Here is a 26,070-nt window from a genome sequence, read left to right on the forward strand (position 1 = left end):
TCATGATTTACTAAAGTTTAGTAAATATGGTTATACTTACAAGTTTAAGTATAATTCTGAAACGTTGGAAAAGTTTCAGTGTATGGCAGAACGAATGAGAAAAATCAAATTAGGAAGAAAGATAAAAGTTTCTCAAATCTGAAAAGATGAGAGAGTACTTTAGTATCATGTTTTATGATCATATTAATGATTATGAAACCATATCACAATTGATCCTCTAAGGACATCTGAGTGCATTCTTATGGCTAATAAGAGGAGTCATGAATTATTGAAATGGTTAAATCAAGAAGATGAGTCATACTTCGTTCCAAAACAATTCTTAGATTCATACTCCAAGATTGTAACTTGAGTGACATATTTTAAAGAAAGTTTATAACACTTGTCAAATGTAGAGTAAAATGTTTTCTGCTTTTGTACATTTGAAATTGGTAAGTTGTGATGTTTTGGATAAAACAGAGACCAACTAAGGCCAATTATGTGAAGTGTTTGTCTTGATAAGAATCTGCATTATCTCTTGAATATTTGTTTGTCAAGGAATGGTTTTTGGCAAGAGAGTCTTGTATGTCAAGAGGACAGTGGGAGTCTTAAAGATCCTGAAAGAGTTTCAAGAACTAATCAAGAATAAAACCTGTAGTTTATCACTAGCACACGACTTGAGGTTTATAGCCTATCGTGTTGACATATTCTAGTTTGTGTGCCCATTCCAGTTAAAGTTGGCTTTGCATATGAGTTTTGAGAGTTCTCAATTGGTTACATAACAACCTGGAAGAAATGGTAGACCCTTGTGCTGTCAGGTGGCAAGAAATTAAGAATGAACAAGTTCAGTCCATATGAGTTTGAATTTGTCACTAACCTTGTCTTGTGATTATGGTTTTGACAAATTCACATGGATAGGAACACATACACCATAAAATCTAAGTGTCATTAGGTTTCTCTCCGATTCATGAAACGATGGTGAGGAAACACTTTCACTAAGTAGATATTAAGTAGATAGCAATTGTGATATTTGCATTCTCAAAGTCGTTAGTGGAGCGTATGTGGTTAACCGGCACACTAACATGGACTTGTGAGAAATAACAAAGGTCTAAACAATTGAGACTATGATTACGGCATCCCTTTTCATAGTTCTAAAATTACTTAGACACGCATGTGAGCTATCTAAGGAAATGTGTATGATTTTGATAAAGTTTTATCAAAGCATCTCGTATCAGAAATCTAAACTTTGGTAAGAAAGTCAATAAATTATTGATTTCTAGAAGTCCAGCTGATTTCTGAGTACATGTCAAAGCTAGTAGGAGCATAATTGTTATGCTAGTAATTATTATGCTAGTGGGAGCATAATCAATTATGATAAGTGTTGCAAGTTAGCAATGTTAATTATAGAAAACAAAAGGTTTCAATTGGGAAAAGTTGTTTTACTATAATTAAAGGAGAGGAAATTATACTTCATTTCAATTCTAAAAGCTTAGATTGAGATTTTAATCATCTTTAGTCAAGGATATATATATGAATTTTATGTTGGAATGGTTCAACATAAGTAAATTCTATATATATTGCATTCTCAAAATTCGATTATGAGTACGGCATCCCTCTTCATATTCGAATTATGAAAACATGACAAATAAAAAAATATTGTAGCAAAAGGCTGGTCTAGGATCATGTCTTTATGTGAGACATCATGAATCGTGTCCCATATGCTTCGGGTATAGGATCGATTACATGTGCTATAATATTCATCCATTCTAAATCTTCCAAATTCCTAGGGCATTAAGAGGGAAAAAGTACTAGAACTGGATATGACTAAAATGATTAAGCAATTGTCAAGGACAATCTGAGGTTTACCAAAGATTGGTTACTCATGGACAGTTGGAAGTATAGTATTGATTTTTGAAAGGACCATATTGACATATTCTGAAAGGAGGCAACTCTTGTTCAGAAGTGATAGTCAAAATGGAATATGGAAATGTTTCTATAGGTGGAAGTTATTCATGAAATTTGTGTAAGATTAGAAAAACTTAAAGCATGAAGGATGTTCAAAGGAATGTACTTTGAATTTGAGACTTCGTTTCCATGGAATTGATCTCCATTGGAATACTCTATAATGTATGTTGACAAGTCTTTGTGACTTTGTGCATAGTCATTATAAGAGGATCAGTGCATATAAGTTCAGAATCTAACAGATTTCGGTAAATGGTAGGAATTTGGAATTCTTACATTTACAATAAGGATTTGGATTGTGAAATGAGCATCATTGGAATCATGTTCAATTGCTCTATTTCACAAAGTAAGGACCATAGACAAACATAGTGTGCATACTTGGAGTATGGCATAACTATTGTTTGGACAAACATAGTGTGCATGCTTGGAGCATGGCATGACTATTGTTTTAATTCAAGTATTAGGTTGATAAATTGAAACATTATACAATGAATAATGTGTAATCAATATGGTGTTTAAATAAAAGGTGTTTTATTTACTCTCAAAGGTGCTTGGGGCCATATAGGATTAGTATTATTCATGTGTTTCACTTTGCATGTTTTGACTTCCCGAATAACTAGATTATTCAAACTCTCCACAGTCAGTCATATGTTGGAAGTAAGTATGAATCAAGACTGTCATAAATTGGGCTTGTAAAGGTCTAAGATGTTAGACATAGCAAAATTTGCTACAACATTCATGAGTGCTCATAAGTTCTGAGTATTGGATTCAACCCACGCTCACTTGTATCACTTCATGGAATTTATCTCAAGTGATCGTGAGACGGTAATATCATATAAGTCTTCAAACCTAGAGATATGAGTTGTTGATTATGAGTTGGTTGTGCATTGATTGTACGAAAACGCATCGGTAACTCGATCTTATAAAACATACTTTTATGTATGATTCAACAAGAAGTTAGTACAAGCATATGAGTCGAATTTTATCTGTTCCTTCTAGTTCTTGGAGGATTAGAAGCGATATGTGGGCCCCTCGATGATTCTATTTTGACCAATGTACCGGGCCCGGTCAGAACCAAATTGATGTGTTCAGTTTAGTTTTATGTCAAACAAATTGGAAATCGGGAAACAAGCTGCTAGACAATAAGTACGACATTGTTCCATGTATTTGTCCGGTTGATATCTAGAACAGAGGATTATATGATCACTTATCTTAAATGGTGCATCATCATCTTAGTTCCGCAAGACTTTGAAATAGCTACGATTGCTGGTCAGTTCCTGAAGTCATACTTGCAACTATAGTTATTAGACTTATCCAAGTGGGAGACTATTGGATAAGGTGTCTAAGTCCATAACTATATTTGGTATATACTTGACCCGGCTTGGCATGGTCCATTTGGGTTGCTCGACATCTCAACAATTGGATAGACATAATGAGAAAAAGGACACTTATGGTTTGTTAATATATTATAAGTTCTAGTATATTGATATGAAATCGTATTATTTAATTAGTATTGATCAAGAATTAATTTGGAATTAATTTTGTGATCAAAAAGAGACTAATTAAATATATGAGGATTGATTTTTAAATCATTCATTCTTATATAGTGGGCTTATGGTCCATGATTCACTAGATTGGGCTAGGACCCATTGGGTGCTCCATGGATGCTCCATGGAGGTTAAAACCCATGGATCATGGGGGAAATGAAAATCCATGCACATTAGGGTTTACATGGTGTGACCCTACATGTGACACACTATATAAAGAACCTCATGGTAAGCAAAATCGGCCACTAAGACAAGAACAAGGAGGGCTAGCCGATTTTGAGTGAAAGTGTTCTTCTCTCAAGTTATTCCAAGAGTTGTGGTGTTGTGTGAAACATTTGAGGCATCACATTTGGGGTGCTAGGATCACAAGGTCTTAAGGAATCCAAGCTACTAGAAAGGTATGTCATTCTACTAGTTTTATATTACAAGTACTCCATGCCATGCTAGTTACGATGAGAACCTTGGAAAAATCAAACTTGCATGAATATTAGAGAAACATAGATCCAAGGTTTCTAGGGTTGCATGTACACCATAGGAGTGTTAGAATGCTCAAAACCCATCACTATGTCGACATATGCAACAGATAAACTTATAACCATCAAACAGGTAATCATACATATATACCAATCTAACAGATCACTACAGTATAACAACATCCTATATACCATGATACATAATAAAACCTAGTGGTTTCGGCATTGGTGTCTTCGACCCACGAGTACAGTGAGGAAAACTCATCTCAAATTCCGAAAGATAGATAAACTAATCGTTGCTCCAAATACTGGCTCTACAAGTCACCTATATAACCAATAGGGACCAAGCCCCAGCCTACTGCTCAAAATACCCCAAATGACCTAAAGTAAAACTTAGTCAAAGTCAACAGGCAACGGTAAAACAAGTCAAAAGTCAACATCAACCAGGTTACACCATGCGTAGAGCCTCAGGCAGTAAAATAGGCAATTCTGGGGCTACGCGTTGTGTAGCCTGAGTTAAGTCCTACGTAACTACGTTGGTGCCAAAACTTCCCATTAAGTGCTTATTACAGAAAGACACGACGTCCAATTCTCAGATCTGGTTTAAATAAATGTCATGAGTGATAAAGTTCCAAACTTTATGCATTTGCATGGCTTACCAAGGCTTAAGAACAAAACCTAATCTCATGACAACTTCTAAAGACCAAAAATCATGCATGGATAAATGAGAGTGACCAAGCTCTCATTTTTATGCCTTAACATACTCCAAATTCGACTGGAAATGACATCCTAATGGCCAATAGTAGCTTATACTCAAAAGAACCAAGGTTATGGGGACAAAACATGGGAATTCTTAAGCATGCATTAGATCTATCATAAAACTCATAAAGGTGGAGACTTTATACCTCTAGGAGATGGATAAGGGAAAAGAACTTCCAGATCCAAGGTTGATTCAAGCTTCTAAGCAACTCCACCACTTTCTTCTTCCTTCAAAAGTACCCAGAAGCACTCTTTAAGCTCACAATACACCAAAATGGAATTAGGGTTTCAAGGGAAACATTTGGGGAAATAGAGGTTGAGAATGAAAGGGCTTCATGAAGGTTAGAAATAGGGCTCAAAATCCCGAAATTAGGGTTTGGTCTCTGGGCAAGTACGTGTTGCATACTAATATCTATACCCTGCGTAGATCATTAAAGCCCCCACCTCTAAGATACCCTTCTACACAACACAAAGAAGGCTATCTGGGCCCTGCATAGACACACACCCATCCTAAAAACTTAAGAAAAAAGGGAAGGAATTTACCTACAAGGATCAGGTGTTACAAAATTCTTTATGCTTGCTTTAGTCTCTAGTTGGAATGATTGAGTGCTTGTAGCCAAACTTTTGATTGTCTTCCAAGTACATATTTGATGAACCTGCTTGTTGAGGTGGTTCTTATGGTTGCCTTGGCTAAAAATTCTAAGGTTGAAATTGTGGCCTTTGTTGGTATGGAGGTGGTTGTCTTGGTTGATAACTCGTTCCTTGATTATTTTTCCACCCTTGATTCTCTCGGGGATGATCATAAGTTCTTTGATTATGCCCAAAATAGCCTCCCATAACATTTTCTTCTTCATAGTCTTATTCTTATAATTGAGGGCGCATGTCGGTTGGATGCCTGATTTGAGTTTATATTCCACAAGGGTACGGTATGTATTGCACACCTTTTTGTTTAGCAAGCATCATTACCACCTTGGTCAACCCTGATAGTTGATCTTCGATTCGAGGAGTATTCACTTCTTTGATAGCGTAGGGTGCGTCTGCAGACCATTCTTCATCTTAACTCGTATGTTTAGAATCTTTCGTCATGTTCTTGATAAGGTAAAGAAACTTGGTGGGGTCTTATCGGTCAAAGACCCCCCACTTAAGGCATTAAGAAGTCTCTTTTCCCAAGGGGTCATGCCTTCAACGAAGTATTGGAGGATTTGATATTCACTAATTCCATGCTTTGGGCAACAAGCACAAAGCTTTTTGAACCTCTCCCAGTATGTATGAAAGGCTTCTCTGTTGTGTTGCTTGATCCCAATGATCTTTCTTATTAGGTTTGAGGCTTTCATTTCTAGGAAGTATTTTTCTAAGATGATATGTGTAAGGTCTACCCATGTATTGACTGTCCCTGGTGGGAGGTCATAAAACCAGTATTTAGCTCTATCTTTCATTACAAAGGGGAATGCCCTAAGCTTGATTTGATCCTCCGTGACATTGTGTGGTTTCAAGCCAACACACACAACATGGAATTCGATGAGGAATTTATGGGGATCTTCATTTTATAGGCCTCTAAAGGTTGGGAGTAAATGGATGAGGCTGAATTTTAGTTCAAGGTTTGTGGTTGCTATATAGGTGATGCAAAGAGTTTGTTGAGTAACCTCTTGCCTCTCCCATTGATGAAGGGTTTGCTCAGATGAGTTTGGTGGACCATAATTTCTTTTGTTGTCACCTCTGTCTCCTCCTTGATCTTCCATAATGGAAGTAGGAATTGAGGTTTCTGTTGGTGTAGAGTATGGGATGTTGTGAGTAGGTAAGGATGGTGTAGTGGTGTTTCTAGATGAGGATGGTTGTGGTGGGAGTGAGTGGGTTTCTGTATCAGTTTCAGATACACTTAAAAGGGGTATGTCCTCCCAAATGTTAATGACCGGAGGGGTGAATGACGAAGAAGTCCTGGAACCTGTGTGCTTCTAACAAATATTTGCTTGCTTCTTAATCTTCGTGTTAATTAGCAATGGTGTACCTGTACGAAAAGATTTAGGCATTAAAAATTAGTAACATTGTGTCCCTGAAAACGATGCCGATTTGTTAGCGTGTCAAACCCAACAAATGATAGGGGTATAATATAATCCATAAGAACACTGCTATATTGCTAAAAGGTAGTATGGGATAAGCAGGGCTGGTCCACAGTCACGGGGCTAACGTTTATACCTTTTTACATAAGGTACTTTGATCACCAAAAGTAAATTGGAGGGGGTGTATACAATAGTTCAAGATGCCCCTTGAAGCTTCTGTACATCCTCATCTCTGACTCTAACGCTAAATGAACAATAAGAATTATAATTAGAATCAAACATTTGATTAAAACAAAATCAAATTCACTGTATAGAAATTGAAAGCAAACATCATGTCATATGATTTAAATCACAACTAAAAGTCAGTACATAAAGTTGGAGAAACTACGGTTCTAGCCACACATGGCTAGAACAATCAACAAGTTCAAAAAAAGATGAAATAATCTGCAGTGAGATTTACAAACCTAATGACAAGATGTTTCCAAATGATTACAATCAAAACCTTGCAATAGTACTCAAAATCACCCTTCTCCAAGTTCTCTGAAATGAAGTGTGTGTCTCTAATGTCTTAAAATCTCAAGATAGAGTAAATAGGAAAAACTGCCAAAAGGAAATTATTGGGCCGAACACGGCTCGTGTCAAAATAGAGTAAATCAACACGACCCGTTTCAGTAGAAAATTTCTCGCCATCCTCGAGACTTCTTCCAAAGTACGATGCTCAAACTTGTATAAATGGACCAACACGAACCGTGTCAGTATATGCTAAAATGACACGACATGTGTTCGACATGCTCCTTCTTGGTCAAAACATGACCCGTGCCTACTTTTTGAGTGCAATTCCAACATGCCTCGTGTTCCTCTCTGCTTCTGAGCAAAAACTTGATTTTTCAACTATTTTCATTTCACGTCCAATCGTCCCGATAACTTCACCCATGCTTCCCGACACCTCCCAAAATGTGTTTCCACCTCTGGATCACCTGAAAAGACTGTAAAAACATGCAAATAAGGTTGTTCTAGTAACTAACATGAGTTTTGATGAAAGGCATGTAAAGTGTAATTCCATGTATGACATGATGCTTAAAATGTATGGTTATATAGTCAAAATTTATTCATTCCTTTTGCCTATTAAGTAAAAGTGATATATTTGGCCCCATCGATGATTTGATGTTGACATTGTAGTGTTGGGCCCAACCGGGACTAAATTAAGGTGTTCAATCTGTAGTCTAATGACGTCATCACAAATCGAAAAATCGAGAAACAAAATCTTGTACCATGAGTTTGATTTGTATCTATGTCTCGTGTCAATACGATATCTTGAACAACGAAGGAATAAACGATCACTTATATTATGGCTAACGTCTGATTTAATCAAAGTTTGGTAGTGGGTTTGGAAAGAACTCTTTACTAGATATTCAAAAGACTATACTTGCAATTGTAGTTGGCGACTTATCCAAGTGGGATACAGTTCAATTAAGGTATCTAAGGTCTTGACTAAATTGGTAAAATATTAGTGAATAAAAGTAAAGTCCTTTTTGGGTTTCCCTCATTACCATGAAATAACTTGGATTGATATTAAGAGAGAGATAAATGATTTATTAATATATTATATGATTAATATATTAATTAGAAATAGTTAATACATAATAAAGAATTAACCAGAATTAGTTTTGGGTTAATTAGAATTAATTAAGGGTGCAAGGCTTGAACTTCACTTGTTGAATAGCTAAGCAATGAAGGCAATTCTAGATCCTTCCCTTGCTATGGACGGTTTTAAGGAGCTAAATGAAGTATTCTGGAAGCCTTCTGAATCAGATAAGGAAATAGATTTGAATCAAATTAAAATACTATTATTTTAATATTCAAATATAGGGTTTCTTGGTTATCTAGTAGCTATATAAAGGGTCATAACCCTTCACAAAACTGATCCTTAACCTCATACACTAGAGAATTCAAATTTCTCACTTCCCCTATCTCTATAATTTTGATCATAGGGTTTGGGTGTGTCACGTTAGATGCTACCACACTATTAGAGATAACTTTCCAATGAGCACTACAAGAGAATTGTTTGCATCATTCAATTATTGAAAAAGGTATGTCTTCTTACATTGATATTTTTGATTTTCATGGCATAGGGTCTAGTTTCATAAAGTATGTTGATATAGAAACTTATTCCAAGAGAGTGTTCTAGGTTGCATGTACCCACGAGAGTTTATAATAAATCCATTGAGCAAAATATTTTGTTGTAACCTAGAATACCCATCAAATTATTGGTATTTTATAAGTTGCATTTATAGTCTCTTTGTAACACGAAAACTTCCTAGGAGGTCACCCATCCCTGAATTTCTTTCGCCTGGACATGCTTAACTGCAAAGTTCTTATGGGATATGTTGCCCTCATGGATTTAGAACGCATTGTGCCAGGGAAGGTATCTATACCCCTTATAAGGAATGTTTAGTTCTCCTTCCCAGTTTGATGTGGGATCAGGTGCAACCCACCTTCACCCCCCCCATTATAGGGTTTGACATCCCTATCAACACATCGAACCGTGCCTTAGCTCTGATACCATTTTTAACATCCTCCTCTGGAACGTATCACAATATTGTCCGATTTAGGATCCCAGAACAAAAACTTCCTAAGGGGTCATCCATCCTTGTATTGCTCTGACCCGGGCATGCTTAACTGAAAAGTTCTTATGAGATCTGTTGCCTTCACAAATTTAAAACACGTTGTGACAGGAAAGGTATCCACACCCCTTATAAGGAATGTTTGGTTCTCCTTTCCAGCTGATGTGGGATCAGGTGTAACCTACCTTCACGAGTTCATAACTGGAATTTGGGGTACTGACTTAATGAATTAAGTCAATTTACCCTTTGAATTAAGGCAAAGCGCGGTGTGCTTTTCCGGTGCGAAACACTACCCCATTTCTCAACTTCACAAATGTCGAAGTTGGCCACTATGCTACCAGCTGGTAGCATAGTGACTACCCATTAAGGCTGGTAGCATAGTGACTACCCATTAAGGCTGTCGAAGTTGGGCTGAAAACACTACCCATTTCTCAGAATTTTCAGCCCAATGTCGAAGTTGGGTAAATTCTGCCATTTCTCACAAACTCCAGGGATTCGAAACGAAACTTCTTCATTCTTCATAAGTTTTGTCACCATTTCAGAGCTGGGTAAAAACCATTAATTCGTTTAAAGAATAAGGGCCATTTTAGAAAATGTTACTATCTTCCCAAATTCACAGAATGTCCTTCGCTTTTCATCTTAAGGACCTCGACAATGAACCATGTATGGGTCCTCGACAACGAAACAGTTACGGGTCTTCTCCAACGAAGCACGACTAAGGATTCTCGACATCGAATCCACAGTCTTCGTTTTTCATATCGATGCTTGACTCCAATTCTTTTCTTTCAGTAAGTAGCCATCGACATCGACTCCCCTTTCATTATAGGGACTTCCTTTCTTCAAGCAATGACCCAATTTCGAAATCGAATCTACATAATGAACAATTTACCAAAATTAAACCCATTCGATTTCAAAATCATAGACTTCGCTTTTGTTACTCAACCTTGATTCTTGACCTTTAACCATTCGAAATCGATATATTCGTTTTCACAACCTTCATTATCAAATTTTCCCAAAACGATTTATTGTTCATTATACCCATTTCAAACATCAACAATCACTCGACCATATTCATCCCATCAATACATCGACATACCCAGTCTTCGAAGTCAACCCAAACCTTTGCAATTCTATTCTTTGTTCTCAGCCTCGCATGTTCTACATCAAAAACATAGACCCAACCAATTTTTGAAATTCAACCCCAAATCAAACTTGATTTCGATATCCATAGTCCATGTTCAACTCATATACAACGATTTCAACCTCCAATTCTTTGATTCACTTAAAAATAGACTTTGACTTTTTCTAAGTTTGACTTTTTCGATTTCAAAGTTCAACAAACAAAAAATTGATGATTCTACCAACAAATTTCAGATCAAAAATTGTTTAATTAATTGTTCTTCATCTCCTTCAAGTGTTCTTGAATAATTTCATCAAAATCAAAGATCCAATTTTTGATTTCCAAGCTATAACTTGATCATAATCGATTTTGAGATTGAACACATAACATAAAATCGATTCACAAGTTTAGAATCACAAACAAAACTAATCGATTTTTAGAAGCAATAAGAAGAAAACGTAATACAAGAACTCGTTGAACAGAATACGAGTTAAGAACATCAGTGATGTATAACTGCTAAAGCATATGATGATGAATGATGAACAGTGTTTTAAAGACAAACGAGTTTCAATAATCTTTGGGCTAAAATAATGAATTAATTGGATCCAACGATGTATGAGCTCAAAATATGAAAAATGGACACGATTAGTAACTGTTCATAATAACGAATCTTGGATGAATTTCACGTTGGGCTCAAAATGAATTAATGAACAGTAACCATAACTGATTTGTTTTTGGGTCAAATTTTGATTCAAAAGAACAATTGCAAATCTAGAATTGAATCGACCAAAAAATAGGATTGGATCGGGGCTTGATCAATGAAAAAATTATTGGATCATAACAAATGGGTTTTTCAAAAAAAAAATTGATCCAATGAGTCAAAATGATCAAAAAATTCAAGAACGCAAGCACGAATCAAAGAGATTTAGAGAGATCATTGAGAGACTCACCATACATGTTCCAATTGTGTTGAATGTAGCCAAACCGAGAACCGTTTCTTTAAAAATACTTTGAACTTCGAAGACCCGCTCTGATACCAATTGTAGTGGTGTTGATTATGATGACGAATGCGGAATGTGAAATGATGTAGTGAATCATACAAGAATCATGAACATGAAGAACATAAGGGTTAATAAATCTCGTTTAAGCTCTCATTAGTTTTTAGAAAGAGTACAAATGGGTTTGCAATAATTCTCTCTCTAAACTAATCTCTCATAAATGTTCCTTACATAAAATGAGTGTCACTCACTTCCTTATAAAGGAAAGACAACTCATTACACACATACAAAGGAGTAAGCACACATGACATCCAAGAGTGACTTTGCACCCTAACAATAGGTAAGATCGAGATTTAGCCCTCGACATTACATATAAAGACCATGATTAGGCCCACGACACGAAGTGATTGTGAGACTAAGATTTGGCACATAACATTCACTTGGGGTTGAAATAGACCCATTATGTTATATATATATATATATATATATGGCATGTGGTATTTTAGGGAACTCAATAAGCTTTGTGCTTACATTTTATGTTTAAATGTTTCAGGTATATCTGGTTCCAAATGGAGGGGCTCGACATGATTGATTCATATCCACTGGTGTTTCCGCACGTATGACTTTGATATTACTTTGATTTTATTTGAAACACTTTTGATACACTGAATACCTTTTGGGAAGCAATGAACAAATGATTTGATTTATTTAAAAAATAATTTTTTACTTACTATTTTAGGACGTTACAAGTTGGTATCATAGCCTTGGTTTGAGGAATTTGGGCACATTTTCCAGTGTGTTTGAACTCAAACTGATGATTAATAAAATCTTTAAAAAGAAAACAATTTTCTAAAAAGGTTTTATATTAATGAAAGGGGTGTGATGCATGCAATCAGCCGAGCTCAAGTAAGTGATTCCCAAAATGCCCATACATGTTGATATGTTATATGTCTTATAGTATGATATCCATGTTAGAAGTTAGACTAAGGATTTACTTAGGGTTGCATGCTAGAATTCCTACTTAGGTGAGATGTCTTTTGCGCATGATATGTGAATTGTTAGAAATGCATGATGGTGTGTAGGCTATGGATCTTCAAGAATTACGTGTTAGAATTGCACGATCTTTATGATGCGTTGTTTCCTATTGGATTTTCTACTCGAATGTTGCTTTCTTTGTGATATATGAAACCTATATTGATATTAATTAACTATTAAGAAAATATGTTAAGTTGCATGCCATAAAAATTAAATAGTTTTAGAATGCTTGATTTGGCTCTATTGCGCAGCTCTTGTTTGACTCTAATCATTGTAGTGTAGGATCTTTCAGTCGAAGGACTATTTAATTTTTTTGCATGTAATTATATTCGTAAGGTAGTAAATTGATATTGGTAGAAGTTTCTTCCGTAGCTGGTAGCAAGGTGTGGTGAGAATTCCTAGTGACCTAGGAAGAATATTAGAATGTGTTAGGTGTACTCGTTTGAGAGTGGTCATAAGTAGTGACTTGGAAATCTTGATATAATTATTAGGACAAGTACAGATAGGTGTAGAAGGTAGTATGAGCTCGTACTACTAAAAGTACATGATCCATACTAGGATCAAGAAAACTCGAAAATGTTTCTAAGGAGCTAGTTGAGGGTAGATAACATGTTTTAGCACCTGGATTCATTACAATGTGTTTCCTTCTCTATCGGTCTATCGATTATGGTTGTTCAGGATTAAGACATGTCCAATAATTGTTTGGGTCTTAGTATCCATGGCAGATTGGGTCTCAATGGAGCATATATATGTAGGTTAGCTTATTCTAAGGCATCGAGGGCCTTGTTCGAAGTAGTGATAGTGTGATTTGTTGGACTCAAGTGGGAAGCAATTGTGACGATCGACTCGAGGTTTGCAGCTTAAGGCTGGGTGGTCGGTCGACGACTTGGGATGTAGACCTATCGTGGGATTCATGGCGGGTGTAAGTTTTGGCACCATCGAAGTAAGAGACCAAGGCTATGGATTTTCCTCCGAATCTGGAAGTTTTATTGGGTTAGGTGCAGTGGGATGTGTTCAGTTTTAATTAAGGTGCGGGATCTTGTTTCGATCATTCAAGAGGATGTTTCTGTTAGCAGTTGAGATTCGTCTAACATGGTTATGAGGACTTCATGTAGATTGAATGAGATATCCTGAGAACACATGGTTCAGCTTTCTGGCATGGTTCTCGTTTGATTTATTGCTTTTAAGTTGGAACAAGCGTTTAACGGTTTATCTTATTTTCTGGTCGCGTGTAATCATGTTGTCATCTAGTGATGCATCAGTAGCAGTCTAGCCTACGGTAGGTTTGCATACTATTGAACTGTATAACTCGTTTTACGGTTGACTAGTGTGGGAAGGATGTTGACTGGGTTCCTACAGGTCGGTGGGATGATGGTTGTGTGTCTATAGACCCACATAGGTATTGGTCGCGAGTCTTTATGCTTGTGGTTGGATGATGGCAAGATCAATGTTGAGCCGTGAGCTTCTCATGTCAATGATTGGATGTTGTCATGATGTATTGTGAACCATAATGGATATGAATGAAGTGTATAAGACCTTGGGTCTTGGTTCGTTAGTCTTCTTGGCATGTTGGGAGCTTGAGCAGTATGGTGTTGCTATTGGTAGCATAGTGGCCAACAGGTTTGGGTCGGGCATTTGTAGTACATTGACTTGTTGGAAAAGTCACGGTTGTTTATCAACAACTCCTTGTTGAGCTTCTTCTTTGTGGATCCTTTTTCATTTTTTTGAGAATGATTTCGTGTGAGTTAAGTTTACCAGTGATGGAGTTCATTGTAGGTCTCTTTGATGATTTGTCAGATGGTTGTGTACCTAAGCTGTTATGGGAGTTTGGTTGCCACACAAGATTTTTTGATTGACCGTTGTTACACTCTTAGGAGCTATGGGTTAGTGATGACTTTTTAGGAAGTCAAGTGTATAATTGAGGTCTATTAGGCATAACTTATGGATTTGGGATTGGTTGGATTTCACAATAGGGATGTTTTGGGTATTCTTTCGGCATTGTTGGTGATGTTCCTAGTCAGGGACTAAGGATAGTATGGCGAATGGATGATCACCGGTGTTTAGATATGGTTTCTAGAGTTCAGACTGACGGGTTCCTAGTCTTGCGTAGTATCTTGATGGAAGTTGGTTGTAGTTGCAGTTTTGAGAGTTTTTCGTTCTGAGTGGTTTTCGCAGTGAGTTGGGTCTTATAGTTTGAAAAAAAGAGGTAGTTGTTGCATTTGAGTACCTTCAAGTGATTGGGTTCTCTGTTGGCATCATTGGGTTTCGAGGGGTCTCTTAATTTTTCTTTATGGAAGTCTTGATTTTATGAAGTGGTTATAGGAAGCATATAGATTGTTTTGGTGTTGTTTTAAGAAATTCTAACCGCGGCGAATTTCGAAGACAAAATACAATTTAAGTTGAGGAGAGTTGTAACACCCCATTTCTGAATGTTTCTTATTTCGGGATAGCGAGTCGTAATTTACTCAAGTAAATGTCTTAGGCTTCAAGGGTATAAAGTTTATACCTTATTAAATGATTGGTAATGTTGGTTAAGTGAGTTAAGCCCTTGAATTGTGTTTTGGAGCAAAAAAGGGGGTAAAATGGGAAAAATGTGATATTCTAGACTATTTGCATTAATTAATAAATTAAGTTATAAATGATTTGTCAAAAGTTATTGGTTAGAATTGTGGGGCTTGTCAATACCTTTGTGTGTATATAAATATCACCGAAAAAGGAGTTAGAACGAAAAAGTTATGATTATTTGAAGATGAAAGCTGAAATTTGGATTCCAGCGGGAGCGTGGGGTGCCCCTAAAAAGCGTGGGGCGCTTCTTGCCCAATGGGCTGTGCATTTTTAGGGTTTTGAGGGTATTTAAAAGCCATTAAACCATAGGGTTTGCCATTTCTCAGGCCCCATTACCTCTAGAACAATCCCAAGTGAATCCCTAGACTCTATTCTCTCATTTTGAGCTTGAAACCACTTTTGGAGGCTTATTTTCTCATTCTTTGGTGTGAATCTTGAAGATCAAGGTTGTTGCAAGGTACTTTGGTTAAGGGCTCAAGGTTGGATCTAGCAAAATTACTCCATTTCATTGTGATTAAAAAGCTTCAATCTTTATCTTTAGTTTGTTAGATCTTGGCTTATGCCTATTTATGCCTTATTTTCCTTTTGATGTGGGATCATGGTGTTGGATGGACTTAACACCTTTTATGCACTCTATAATGCTTCGAGGACATTATGAGTTGATAAAGTTTGGACCTTTAACCCTCTTTTCAAGCCATGCAAGCCTTGGTGATGCTTTAGGCCATTTTGAGTGCAAAAATCTTAGATCTTGGAAGTTTGTGGCCATATAATGGATAAAGTTTGAAACTTTATCCATTTATACATCATGTTGGATCAGATATGAAAGTGGAAGACTTGGACTTATTAGATTGAGACAAGAAAGATGCATTATTGGACTTTATGAGACTAAAAGTGTAGATCTTGTTTGTTTTGGAAAGGCTTAATGGATAAAGTTGGAAACTTTATCCATTTAGAGCTTATGGGAGTTCATATATGGAATTTGGGGTACTGATTTAATGGATTAAGTCACTTTACCCTTTGAATTAAGGCAAAGCGCAATGCACTTTTCCGTTGCGTGGGGCGTTTTCTGATTTGTCTCGGACGCGTCTGTTTTAAGCTTTAAGCCCGATTATTTTGTCTTATAGCAAAGCGTAGGGCGCTTCTTAAGCGCAAGACACACTTTTTTACCAAGTGTTGACTTTGATCGTTGACCGTTGACTTTTTGACCAGGTTAACTTTTGGTTAAACTTGTAGAGGTTTTGAGTTATAGTTTGAGGTTTAGCTTGTGATTGGTTTAGGAGGTTCGTGTAGCTGATTCTGAGGGTCTTTGAATAACAGACTTCAACTCTTTGATCAGGTGAGTCTTCTCGCTATACTATGTATGATGCTAGTTGTCTTTCTGATACTTGCATGGAAGATTAGGATCTGGCCCCTGAAACTTGTAGGTAAGACCGAGATTTGACCCTTGACATTGCAAGTAAAGACCATGATTTGGCCCATGACAGGAAGTAATTGCGAGACTATGATTTGGCCCATATCATTCAATTGGGGTTGAAATAGACCCGTTATGTTATGTATGATATGTGATATTTTGGGGGACTCACTAAACTTTGTGCTTACAGTTTATGCTTAAATGTTTTAGGTACATCTGGTTCCAAAGGGAAGACCCCGACATGATTGCATCACATCCACTAGAATTTCCGCACTTATTTGATATTAATTTGATGTTATCTGAAACACTTTTGATACACTGATTGCCTTTTGGGACGTAATGAAGGAATGTTTTGATTTATTTAAAAATGAAATTTTCACTTACTATTTTTGGGATGTTACACTGTTACTACCTTTTAAAGTTATGTTTTTGGTCTGTTGCATATTTTTTTTATCGTTTTTATTTTAGTTAGTTTCCTTAAGACATACTTTCAAACCTTATTTTCGCCCCCTCCTTCATACACAATTGTTTGGATTGAAAATTTGTTTTGATACTTTTTTGTTAACGCCACTGTGCTATATGTGAACTTAGAGTTGACAATGGGTCGACCTGGGTTGGGTTCGCGTTTAACCCATTTATTAATTGGGTTGAAGTTTTCAAACCAGCCCAACCTATTTATTTAAACGAGTTCATATTTCCAACCCAACACAACCTTTTAGATAAATGGGTTGTCACTGGGTTGACTTGTTTATGTAGTTCTCAACCCAACCTACTACATAAACTGGTTAACCTTGGGTTAACCCATTTAAAATAAAAAATAAATTAATTAACCAAAGATTATACCACTTAAATTAGTTCTAAACGTAAATAAAGTTTCAAAATATGACAAAAGCACAATCCTAATTCACAAATACATATAAATTGTTCAAATAATATTAAAAATATTTAATTTCGGAGTGATTTTGGAAGGTGATTAATATTGTCAGTGCTAAAAAAATGATGAGAATTAGGATTGCGTTTTTTTAAAATATAAAAATAATTTAATATTATAATTTATAAATTAATACTTTGATTAATTTATGATAATATTCAAATAATTATTAAATTAAATATATATTCAACTTAAATGGGTTGGCGGGTTGAAAACGGGTTGAGAATTATTTTTACCAAACACAACCTATTTAATTAAATGAGTTAAGTGAGTTAACCCACTTAACTTAAATGAATTGAAAATCACAATCCAACCCGCTAATTTTGGGTTGGGTTGGGTTAGCGGGCTGTGTCGATTTTTGTCGGCTCTATATGAACTGTTGACATTTGTAGATCATATTCTATATACAAATTACAAATGAGCTACCTCGGACAATAAAATTATAGTTTTGGTCTTTACATAATTTTGTTTTATAGTTTTTGTTGTTATTAACTACAAACTACTTCTCTATCATAATGCCTAGTTATCAAATATATAGGTTAATTATTTCAAACATTAAAATCATAAAAATATTTAGTAAAACACAACCTTTATGTATCATTAACCTAAAAAACAATTTATTTGGTAAATAAAAAGCTTTATAAAATATAAATTATTAATATATAATATATGTTTTTTTGGCTGTTATTATTGTAAATCTCCATATTCTAATAAAAGAACAGATTTATTCTCATTTTGCCATAAACACAATTGTTATCTATCATTAACCGAAAAAACAATTTATTTGGTAAATAAAAAGCTTTATAAAATATAAATTATTAATATATAATATATGTTTTTTTAACTGTTATTATTGCAAATCTCTATATTCTAATAAAAAAATAAGTTTATTCTTCTTTTTGCCATGTATTCCTAGTAGGTCTCCTAATTAATGTCATACCACTTGTCAACCTACTGATTCTCTATTTTAATTTTCAAATTTTAAAATTTTCATTCTAATTATATGATATTAATAACATTAGAAATAAAAATTAAAATAAAATTAATACAGATTATAAGATTATTATTTATTTAAATCAATGATTATAATTTTATATAACTAAAAAATATCTCTTAATTAATAATTTATTTAAAATAATTGATTGGTAGTTTTAAGTTTTTATCATAAAAATTTAATTAATTTTATAAAGATAGAAAAAAAATTAGTAAATAATAAAAAAGAAATGGTAATTCCGCTATACCATGGAATCATTTTTGTAATTTACTCGTATGCTATGAAACGGTGCCGTTTTATGCTTATAAAAAGGCCTTGACAATGGTCAACACTTCACCTCCCGACCAGGCCTTCGCCGTTTCGCGTAGCATCACCACCCCACACCCGTCTCTTTTTCTCTCTTTCTCTCTCTCTTTCTCTTTCTCTCTCTCTCGATTTTCGTCTTTCCCCTTCTCGCTTGTTCGCTCGCTCTTCGATTTCTCTCTCCCGTTAAATCTTCGCCGGCTCAAAATCCGTTCAGAAATCTCACCCTTTTGCCAATTCACTCCTACCTCATACACAGATCTATACTATTATCCGAATTGTTGGTCGACGAAATCGTTTCAAACACATATAGCCCTAATTCAAATCCATACCCGTCGATTACTTCTCGATCGTTTAAACTTATGTATTTCGGTGTTTCTCTTGTTCTATAGCCGATCTGGAGGTGTCGAGGTGCCTACTATATCCCATGATCAATCGTTTCAACCACCTAGGGTTTCTGATTAAATAGAAATTAGAAAAGGGGATCACAAAATTGGCTCCGGTAATTCATGGTTCTCGTCGCGCGGTACGAACAACAAGATTTGATTATAAAGAAAAGCGATATCTTGGATTATGATGATGGAAGAAGGCTATTATGTATGGGCGGTGGGAAGGTGAGCTGTGGTTCCACCGGCGGCACATGTGGCCGGTCCCATCTTCCTCCAAGCCATCTGTAGCTGCTCCTTCCAATTCCTTCGTATTGATTGACACTAACTCTTTCTCCAAAGTATATATAATTTTTTATTCCGTTTATATACCCATATCCATTACTTGTATGTATATTTATATATCAATTTTGATTAGTTTACCTGCTTCAGTGCTCTTGTAAGTTAGCTCAATATCCGAATGCTATTTTTTTTTTCAATGAATTGCTTTGATCGACAATTCATGGTGTGTATGTACAGTTTGTTTCTTATGCATCTATAGTCTTCTCATTAAACTGTTAAAATCCACCTGTCTCTTCTTGATTCAAATTTACTGGCTAGCCAATTCATAAAATGAAATTTCTTTTTGCGTTTGGAGTTATCATTGAGTTTAATTAATTCAATGGATCACCACCCATTGTTATATAGCTTTTTGATCACTTGCTGTTTGCTTTATCAAGATAGTTCTTGTTAGAGGTGGGATATTTATTACTCACTTTAAGTTCTTGTTTGAGTATCAAACATATATACCATAGCTTGCATTTACCTATATTTATAAATTTCGCTTCCTTTTCTGTATTTGAAAGATAGATTTCAGTCATTATCGAAACTATATCTTGTTAAAAGTAAATTTAACTGCTTTCTTGTTGATGTTTTCCATCTATGTTAAACTTCATCTTGATACAAAACAACTTCCAATGGTTTAATCTGGTTCATTTCTTGCAGGATGGTCGAACGATTCATGTTGGTGACTGTGCTCTCTTCAAGCCATCCCACAATTCCCTCCCTTTTGTTGGACTAATCCGTAAGTTAAAAGTAGGAAAAGAAAACAACCTAACTTTAAGTGTGAACTGGCTTTATCGACCTTCAGACATAAAACTCAAAGAGGGTGCTTCATTAGAAGCAGCACCAAACGAAATCTTCTATTCCTTTCACAAGGATGAAATACCTGCTGCATCATTACTCCATCCGTGTAAAGTCGCATTCCTTCCTAAAAATCTTGAACTTCCTTCAGGGATATCCTCATTTGTGTGCAGACGAGTGTATGATATTGAGAGCAAGTGTTTATGGTGGTTAACTGATCAAGACTACATTAACGTAAGTATAATCATCTTCTTCTCTCCTTTCACTTGATAATTTTGTTTCTGAAAGTTATATCTTGATTGGATATTTAGTCTTGTTTGACACAGGAAAGACAACAAGAAGTAGACAAGTTATTAGATAAGACACGTGTAGAAATGTATGGAGCACTACAAACACAAACTGGAGGGCGTTCTCCAAAACCCTTGAATGGTTCACAGCTAAAACCTAGTTCAGATAATGTACAAAATAGTTCATCCTCCATTTCATCACATGCTAAAAGTAAAAAGAGAGATCACGGGGTTCACAAATCCAAAGTAGACGATGCAGATTCTGGTCAACTTAGACCTGAACACATAATAAAAACCGAGATTTCCAAAATCACTGATAAAGGTGGATTGATGGATTTCCAAGGAGTTGAAAAACTAATACAACTCATGAGACCCGAAAACACTGACAAAAAACTCGACTTATCTTCCCGAACAATGCTTGTTGATGTCATATCAGTTACTGAAAGGTTTGATTATTTAACTCGGTTTGTTCAATTAAGGGGTTTGTCAGTTTTGGATGAATGGCTTCAAGAAATCCACAAGGGTAAAATCGGCGATGGGAATGGGAGTCCAAAAGAAAACGATAAATCCGTTGAAGATTTTCTTTTTTCTTTACTTCGTGCCCTTGATAGGTTACCTGTGAATCTTCATGCTTTACAGACTTGTAATGTTGGGAAATCTGTGAATCATTTAAGAAGCCATAAAAATTCAGAGATTCAGAAGAAAGCAAGAAGTCTAGTCAGCACATGGAAGAGACGTGTGGAAGCTGAAATGACAATGATTGAAACAAAATCTAGTACAAGTCGAGGTGGCTCATGGCCAAGTAAATCAATGATGTCTGATGTTTCTCATTTGGGAAACAGACGTTCTACTTCCACCTCTCAACCTTCCCCTTTAAAATCTCCACAACAACCAAAAGTTAATCATAATAATAATAATTCCGGTGAACCTGCCGCCAAATCTCCCGCCGATAAACTGGCGGCAACGGGGGGCGGCGGTGGTGGTGGTGGTGGTGGTGGATCATCGGACATGCCTTCATCTGGAACTAAAGAAGGTAGGAGTTCAAGCACCACTCATTCTCCAAACAACAGTCAATCTTGCTCTAGTGATCATGGGAAGACTGGTAGTGTTTACAATAGCAGGAACTCAAGCAATGGTTTCCATGGTTCCACAACTCCAGGAAATGAAAAGGGTAATCTTGGAAAAATCCGGAATTTTGGTAATGAGAAAGGATCGGGATCGCCAGCTGGACATGTGTCTGATGTGTCCATTGTAGATAATGGAAACAACCAAAGTGTTGTGGCACCTTCTGAGAAGCAAGATCAAAAGACAAGTGGAAAAATTGTAAACGATTCTTTACAGAGCAATGTGGAAAAAATGGATACAGATGGGAAAGATGGAATGGAGGGCTGTGATGATGCCAAGTCAGCAACTGTGACTGTTGTGTTACCTGATGAACATGGTGGTTCTTCATCTGGAGTTACTCCAAAACCAGGGAAATTATATGAACCTTCTTATAGCTCTATAAACGCATTAGTAGAAAGCTGTGCTAAGTTTTCTGAAGCTAGTGTGTCAGTGTCACCTTCAATGGGTGATGATGGTGGAATGAATCTTCTTGCCAGCGTGGCAGCTGGTGAAATTTCAAGATCTGACGTGGCATGTTCCCCTACTTTACCTGAAGATTCTTGTTCTGCAAATGTTGCTAAGTTGAGGCGAATCGTTCAAGACGAAGATAACGGGCCCCACGTGTCTGGAGATAGTAAGGACGCGACATTTGGAATAGGCGAGGTACGGGCGGGATCGGAATCGGAATTGTTGATTCCGGTGGCTGTGAAGCCGGAAGTGAAGACTGGAATGGTGGAAGTAGAAGAGAAGAATGGTGATGATAAAACGATGGAAAAGAATGTGATTCTTCCGGAAAGTTGTAAAGTTGAAACACAAGTTAATGAAGAATCCGCGTCTTGGTCTTCTTCAGATATGCATGATGAAGAGAAGAAGAAACTGGTCAAACATCGGTCAAGAAATTTACAGGAATCTCAAGCTACTACCACTTCTTGTGGTGATGCTGATTTAGCAATAAAGTTTGAAGAGCGTGATGATGACAAGAAAGCCGGAATCCACAATGAAATGGATTCCGGGACGTCTGTTTCCCATGACAACGTTGGAAAACACGAAGCCGACGATCCTGATTCCGCCGTTAACATTTCCGCCACAACGCCCGTGGCGGAAACGGAAACAGAAACAGAAACGGTGGTAAAGTTGGATTTTGATCTGAACGAAGTTGTTCCTAGCGATGATGGGAACCAAGGAGAGGTTGATGGGAATCAGAATCACACATTACCTTCTTCTAATTCACCTGTTGATGGGAATCATGGGAATCGGTCTCCGTTGATTACGGTAGCTGCCCCTGCGAAAGGACCATTCTACCCTTCCGAAAATCTTTCAAGAACTAAATCGGAGCTCGGCTGGAAAGGCTCAGCCGCCACCAGTGCATTCCGTCCCGCTAAACCAGTCCGCCCTCTTTTCGACTTCGACCTCAACGTCGGAGTCGACGATTCCGGCCAAAACAACGCCCATGAAAACAGCGGAGGCGGACTCGATCTCGATCTAAACGCATGTCAAGAGCCACCGGAAACCGTCCAATTGCCGCCAAGGGCATTTCCGTCAAATTCAAATTCAAATTCTTCACGTGGGTTTGACCTCAACGGACCTGGCGTGGAGGAAGTTATCAATATCATCCCCGGTGGTGGTGAAACGGTGCAATTTCCGAAAAAGGGTATGCAGTTTCTTCCAGCTGTTCCGAACATGAGAGTGAATAATAACATGGACATAGGGGTAAATATGTCATCTTGGTTTCCACCAAACAACAACTACCCCACCACCATTACAATTCCATCAATCCAGGAACAAAGTTATGTTCCTTCACAAAGAATGTTGTCCCCTGTCTTGTCGTCAACTCCTGCAGTTGTCCCTTTCCAATATTCACCTTTCCCATTTGAAACCAATTTCCCATTACCAAATTCATTTCCACCCGTTTCAACCGCTTACATGGACTCATCGCCAGCTGGCGGGCCCACCCCCGCCCCTGGCCCCGGCCCCATTTGTTTCCCGACACAAACACAGCTGGTTCCGATGCCGTATCGGCCATCCTACTTCATGAGTCTACCTGGCGGTTCAAGTAATCCCGGAAAGTGGGGCGGTGGCAGCGGTGGTGGTGGCGGCGGCGGTTTGGATCTCAACTCCGGTCCCGGCGGCGGCACTGGCGGCGTATCGAAGCGGAAAGAGCCGGATGGTGGTTGGGATGGAGATAGGATAAGCTATAAACACCCGTCATGGCAGTAGTAAAACAGAGTCTTTCTATGCCTTTGGTGAGTTTTTTTATTTTTTATTTTATTTATATAAATAAACAGTAAAATGTTTTTTTTTTTTTTTTTTGATTTTTTATTAATGTGAGGTTATGCAGGTGATGATGTGGTGTTGGAGGTTGGAAACAACGTGCCCCCCTGGTGGTTTGATTATGATGAGATGTTATTTTGTTGTGGGGTTGTGTAATGAATGAATGAATGAATGAATGAATGGATGAATGAATGAATGAATATGCATGCATAGGGTTGAATGAAATAGTTTGAACAGAGGTTGTTGATGTTTTTTTTTAACTTGTTGCAACTTGCAATCCATAGCCATTTCATTTTCATTTTCATTTTCATTTTCATCTGCCTACCTAAAAAACAAAACCCGGGAATTGTGGGTTTAGTTTATTTAATTTTATTTGAATATATATCAGTAATTACGCTATCCCAGGCCCACTAGTTTATATGTCAGCCACCTAGCGAATGGTGAATGTCTGTTTTCATTTTGGTTGGAATTTGATTTGAAATTGTTTAAGCATGGTTGCTTGATTTGGGTTTGAGTTGATGTTGATTTTGATGAAGGTGATTGTAAACTTATGCTTTTGATAGAAAATGTAATGCGACTAAATTCAGTTAAACGCTCACGTTGGTTTTTTTTTTTTGGTTTGTTTAATGAGAAATAAGTCACTTAAAAGGTTTCATCTGATTTTAGTGTTCGGTACTTAAATAGGCTCAAAAACAATAGTGGAATGTTTTGAAACTTTGAACTGATTTTAGTGTTCAGTATCTTAAAACCTTTTCTAAAGTTTCTCGCAACTCAATTCTTGATTCTCTCCAGCGATGAAACTCTAATAGCTTGGAAAACCGATATCCTAACTCTACAAGAATTTCAAAATTTCAGGTTCGAAACCAACTCTTTCATGATAGTTGGTAGTTTTCTTTTCCTAGATTGATGTATAATGTATTATGATATTAAGTTGATGCTAATTTTGGTATAAAGTGGAACGCAGTGATTTTTTTTTTTGGTAAAACAGAATTTTGAAAACTTGAACAATTTTGAAACTAGAACAGTTTTGCAGCTATCATTTTCATGACTTCCAAGGTTCCTATTTCTTAGATTGATGTATAAATGTTATGGTTCTGAATGCGCATGGCCTTTATTATGTATAAAAATCACTATCCTAGGCTAGATATTTTTGACATTTGAGTGTAAATATGTTGTCAAAGGAGATTCATTTGGACCGTTGAATTGAGTAACCATCTTTAAATGAATATAAGGCCTTGTGGTATACATACAACGAATGGATTCGTGGTCTAGTTGGCCACGAGAAAGCATCGTGCACACCACCCCGACGTTCCGTGGTCGGGCGTGGTCGTGCTCCTTCGTGCTCCCGACGACGAATTCAAACGAAGAAGGTGATTGATGGTTGGTTTTTTTGGCCGTTGAACGGCTATTTTGCCCCCCTTTTTTTTTTTTTTTTCAAACTCAATTCACTTTTAAATAAACCTTTTATTTTCATCAAAACTTACACCTCATTCTATTCTCTAAAACCACAAAACACATATACATGGATTCCACAAAACATATGAAATTTTAAAAAAGTTTTGACTCGGATGAGGACGTAGAATTCGTCGAGACATTCTTCAACGTTGTGCAACACATTTACGACGAAGAAAGTTCAAATGCAGCTCGTACAAGGGCGGTCGTCAATCGTGATCGCCAAACCGCACACGACTTATTGGTACGTGATTACTTTGCCGATAATTGTCTTTATAATATGCTACACGACTATGGGATAAAGAAAGAATTAAACGAATGGTCCTAGCATGTATTATAATGCATAATATGATTATTGAAGATGAAGGTCGAGCGATTTGCACGTATGATCCGAACGACGTTGTCGTTCCAATTGAGGAGTTCGTACTCGGAACGAATGCGTTTTTAGAGCGAGTTGTTGAAATTCATAACAGTGAAACGTGTTTCAATCTTCGAGAAGATGCCGCAGAACATTTGTACCAACGTAGCATGAACGACGATTAGGATTTTTATATGTATGTTTGTTTGTTTTTTTTAATTAATGTAATGTTTTTTTTCTTCTAGATTAACTAAGTAATGTAGTTTGAAGTTGTAATTTTATTTTTATAATTAATGAAAAAATAGTTTAAAAAAATGAATGCTTTTTAATTATAA

At 36.6% G+C, this 26,070-nt stretch overlaps 1 protein-coding gene across 3 annotated transcripts; it reads left to right on the forward strand.

Annotated features, from left to right (window-relative positions):
* Positions 1–18,800: 18,800 nt before the first annotated feature.
* LOC145167147 (uncharacterized) lies at positions 18,801–24,185 on the forward strand. 3 transcript variants are annotated; one of them, XM_079086244.1, is made up of 4 exons: positions 18,801–19,482; positions 20,126–20,497; positions 20,575–23,897; positions 23,993–24,185. In XM_079086244.1, exons 1-3 carry the CDS (start codon positions 19,351–19,353, stop codon positions 23,869–23,871), a joined length of 3,801 nt encoding a protein of 1,266 aa, XP_078942370.1. In that variant the 5' UTR covers positions 18,801–19,350; the 3' UTR covers positions 23,872–23,897; positions 23,993–24,185. The 3 variants fall into 3 exon arrangements, with proteins under 3 accessions (XP_078942370.1, XP_078942371.1, XP_078942373.1); XM_079086245.1 differs by having other exon boundaries at positions 20,590–23,897; XM_079086247.1 differs by having other exon boundaries at positions 18,801–19,369.
* The last annotated feature ends 1,885 nt before the right edge of the window (positions 24,186–26,070 follow it).

This window comes from Lactuca virosa, chromosome 3 (genome assembly GCF_052849685.1).
Source record: "Lactuca virosa cultivar CGN04683 chromosome 3, Lactuca_virosa_CGN04683_v6, whole genome shotgun sequence".
Classification (NCBI taxonomy): Eukaryota; Viridiplantae; Streptophyta; class Magnoliopsida; order Asterales; family Asteraceae; genus Lactuca; species Lactuca virosa.

Bases quoted from the DNA above. Each gene is read 5' to 3' on its own strand.
- LOC145167147 (XM_079086244.1), top strand. From the start codon at position 19,351: ATGTATGGGCGGTGGGAAGGTGAGCTGTGGTTCCACCGGCGGCACATG. The intron at 19,483-20,125 runs GTATATATAATT...CATTTCTTGCAG, and splicing joins ACACTAACTCTTTCTCCAAA to GATGGTCGAACGATTCATGT. The intron at 20,498-20,574 runs GTAAGTATAATC...TTGGATATTTAG, and splicing joins CTGATCAAGACTACATTAAC to TCTTGTTTGACACAGGAAAG.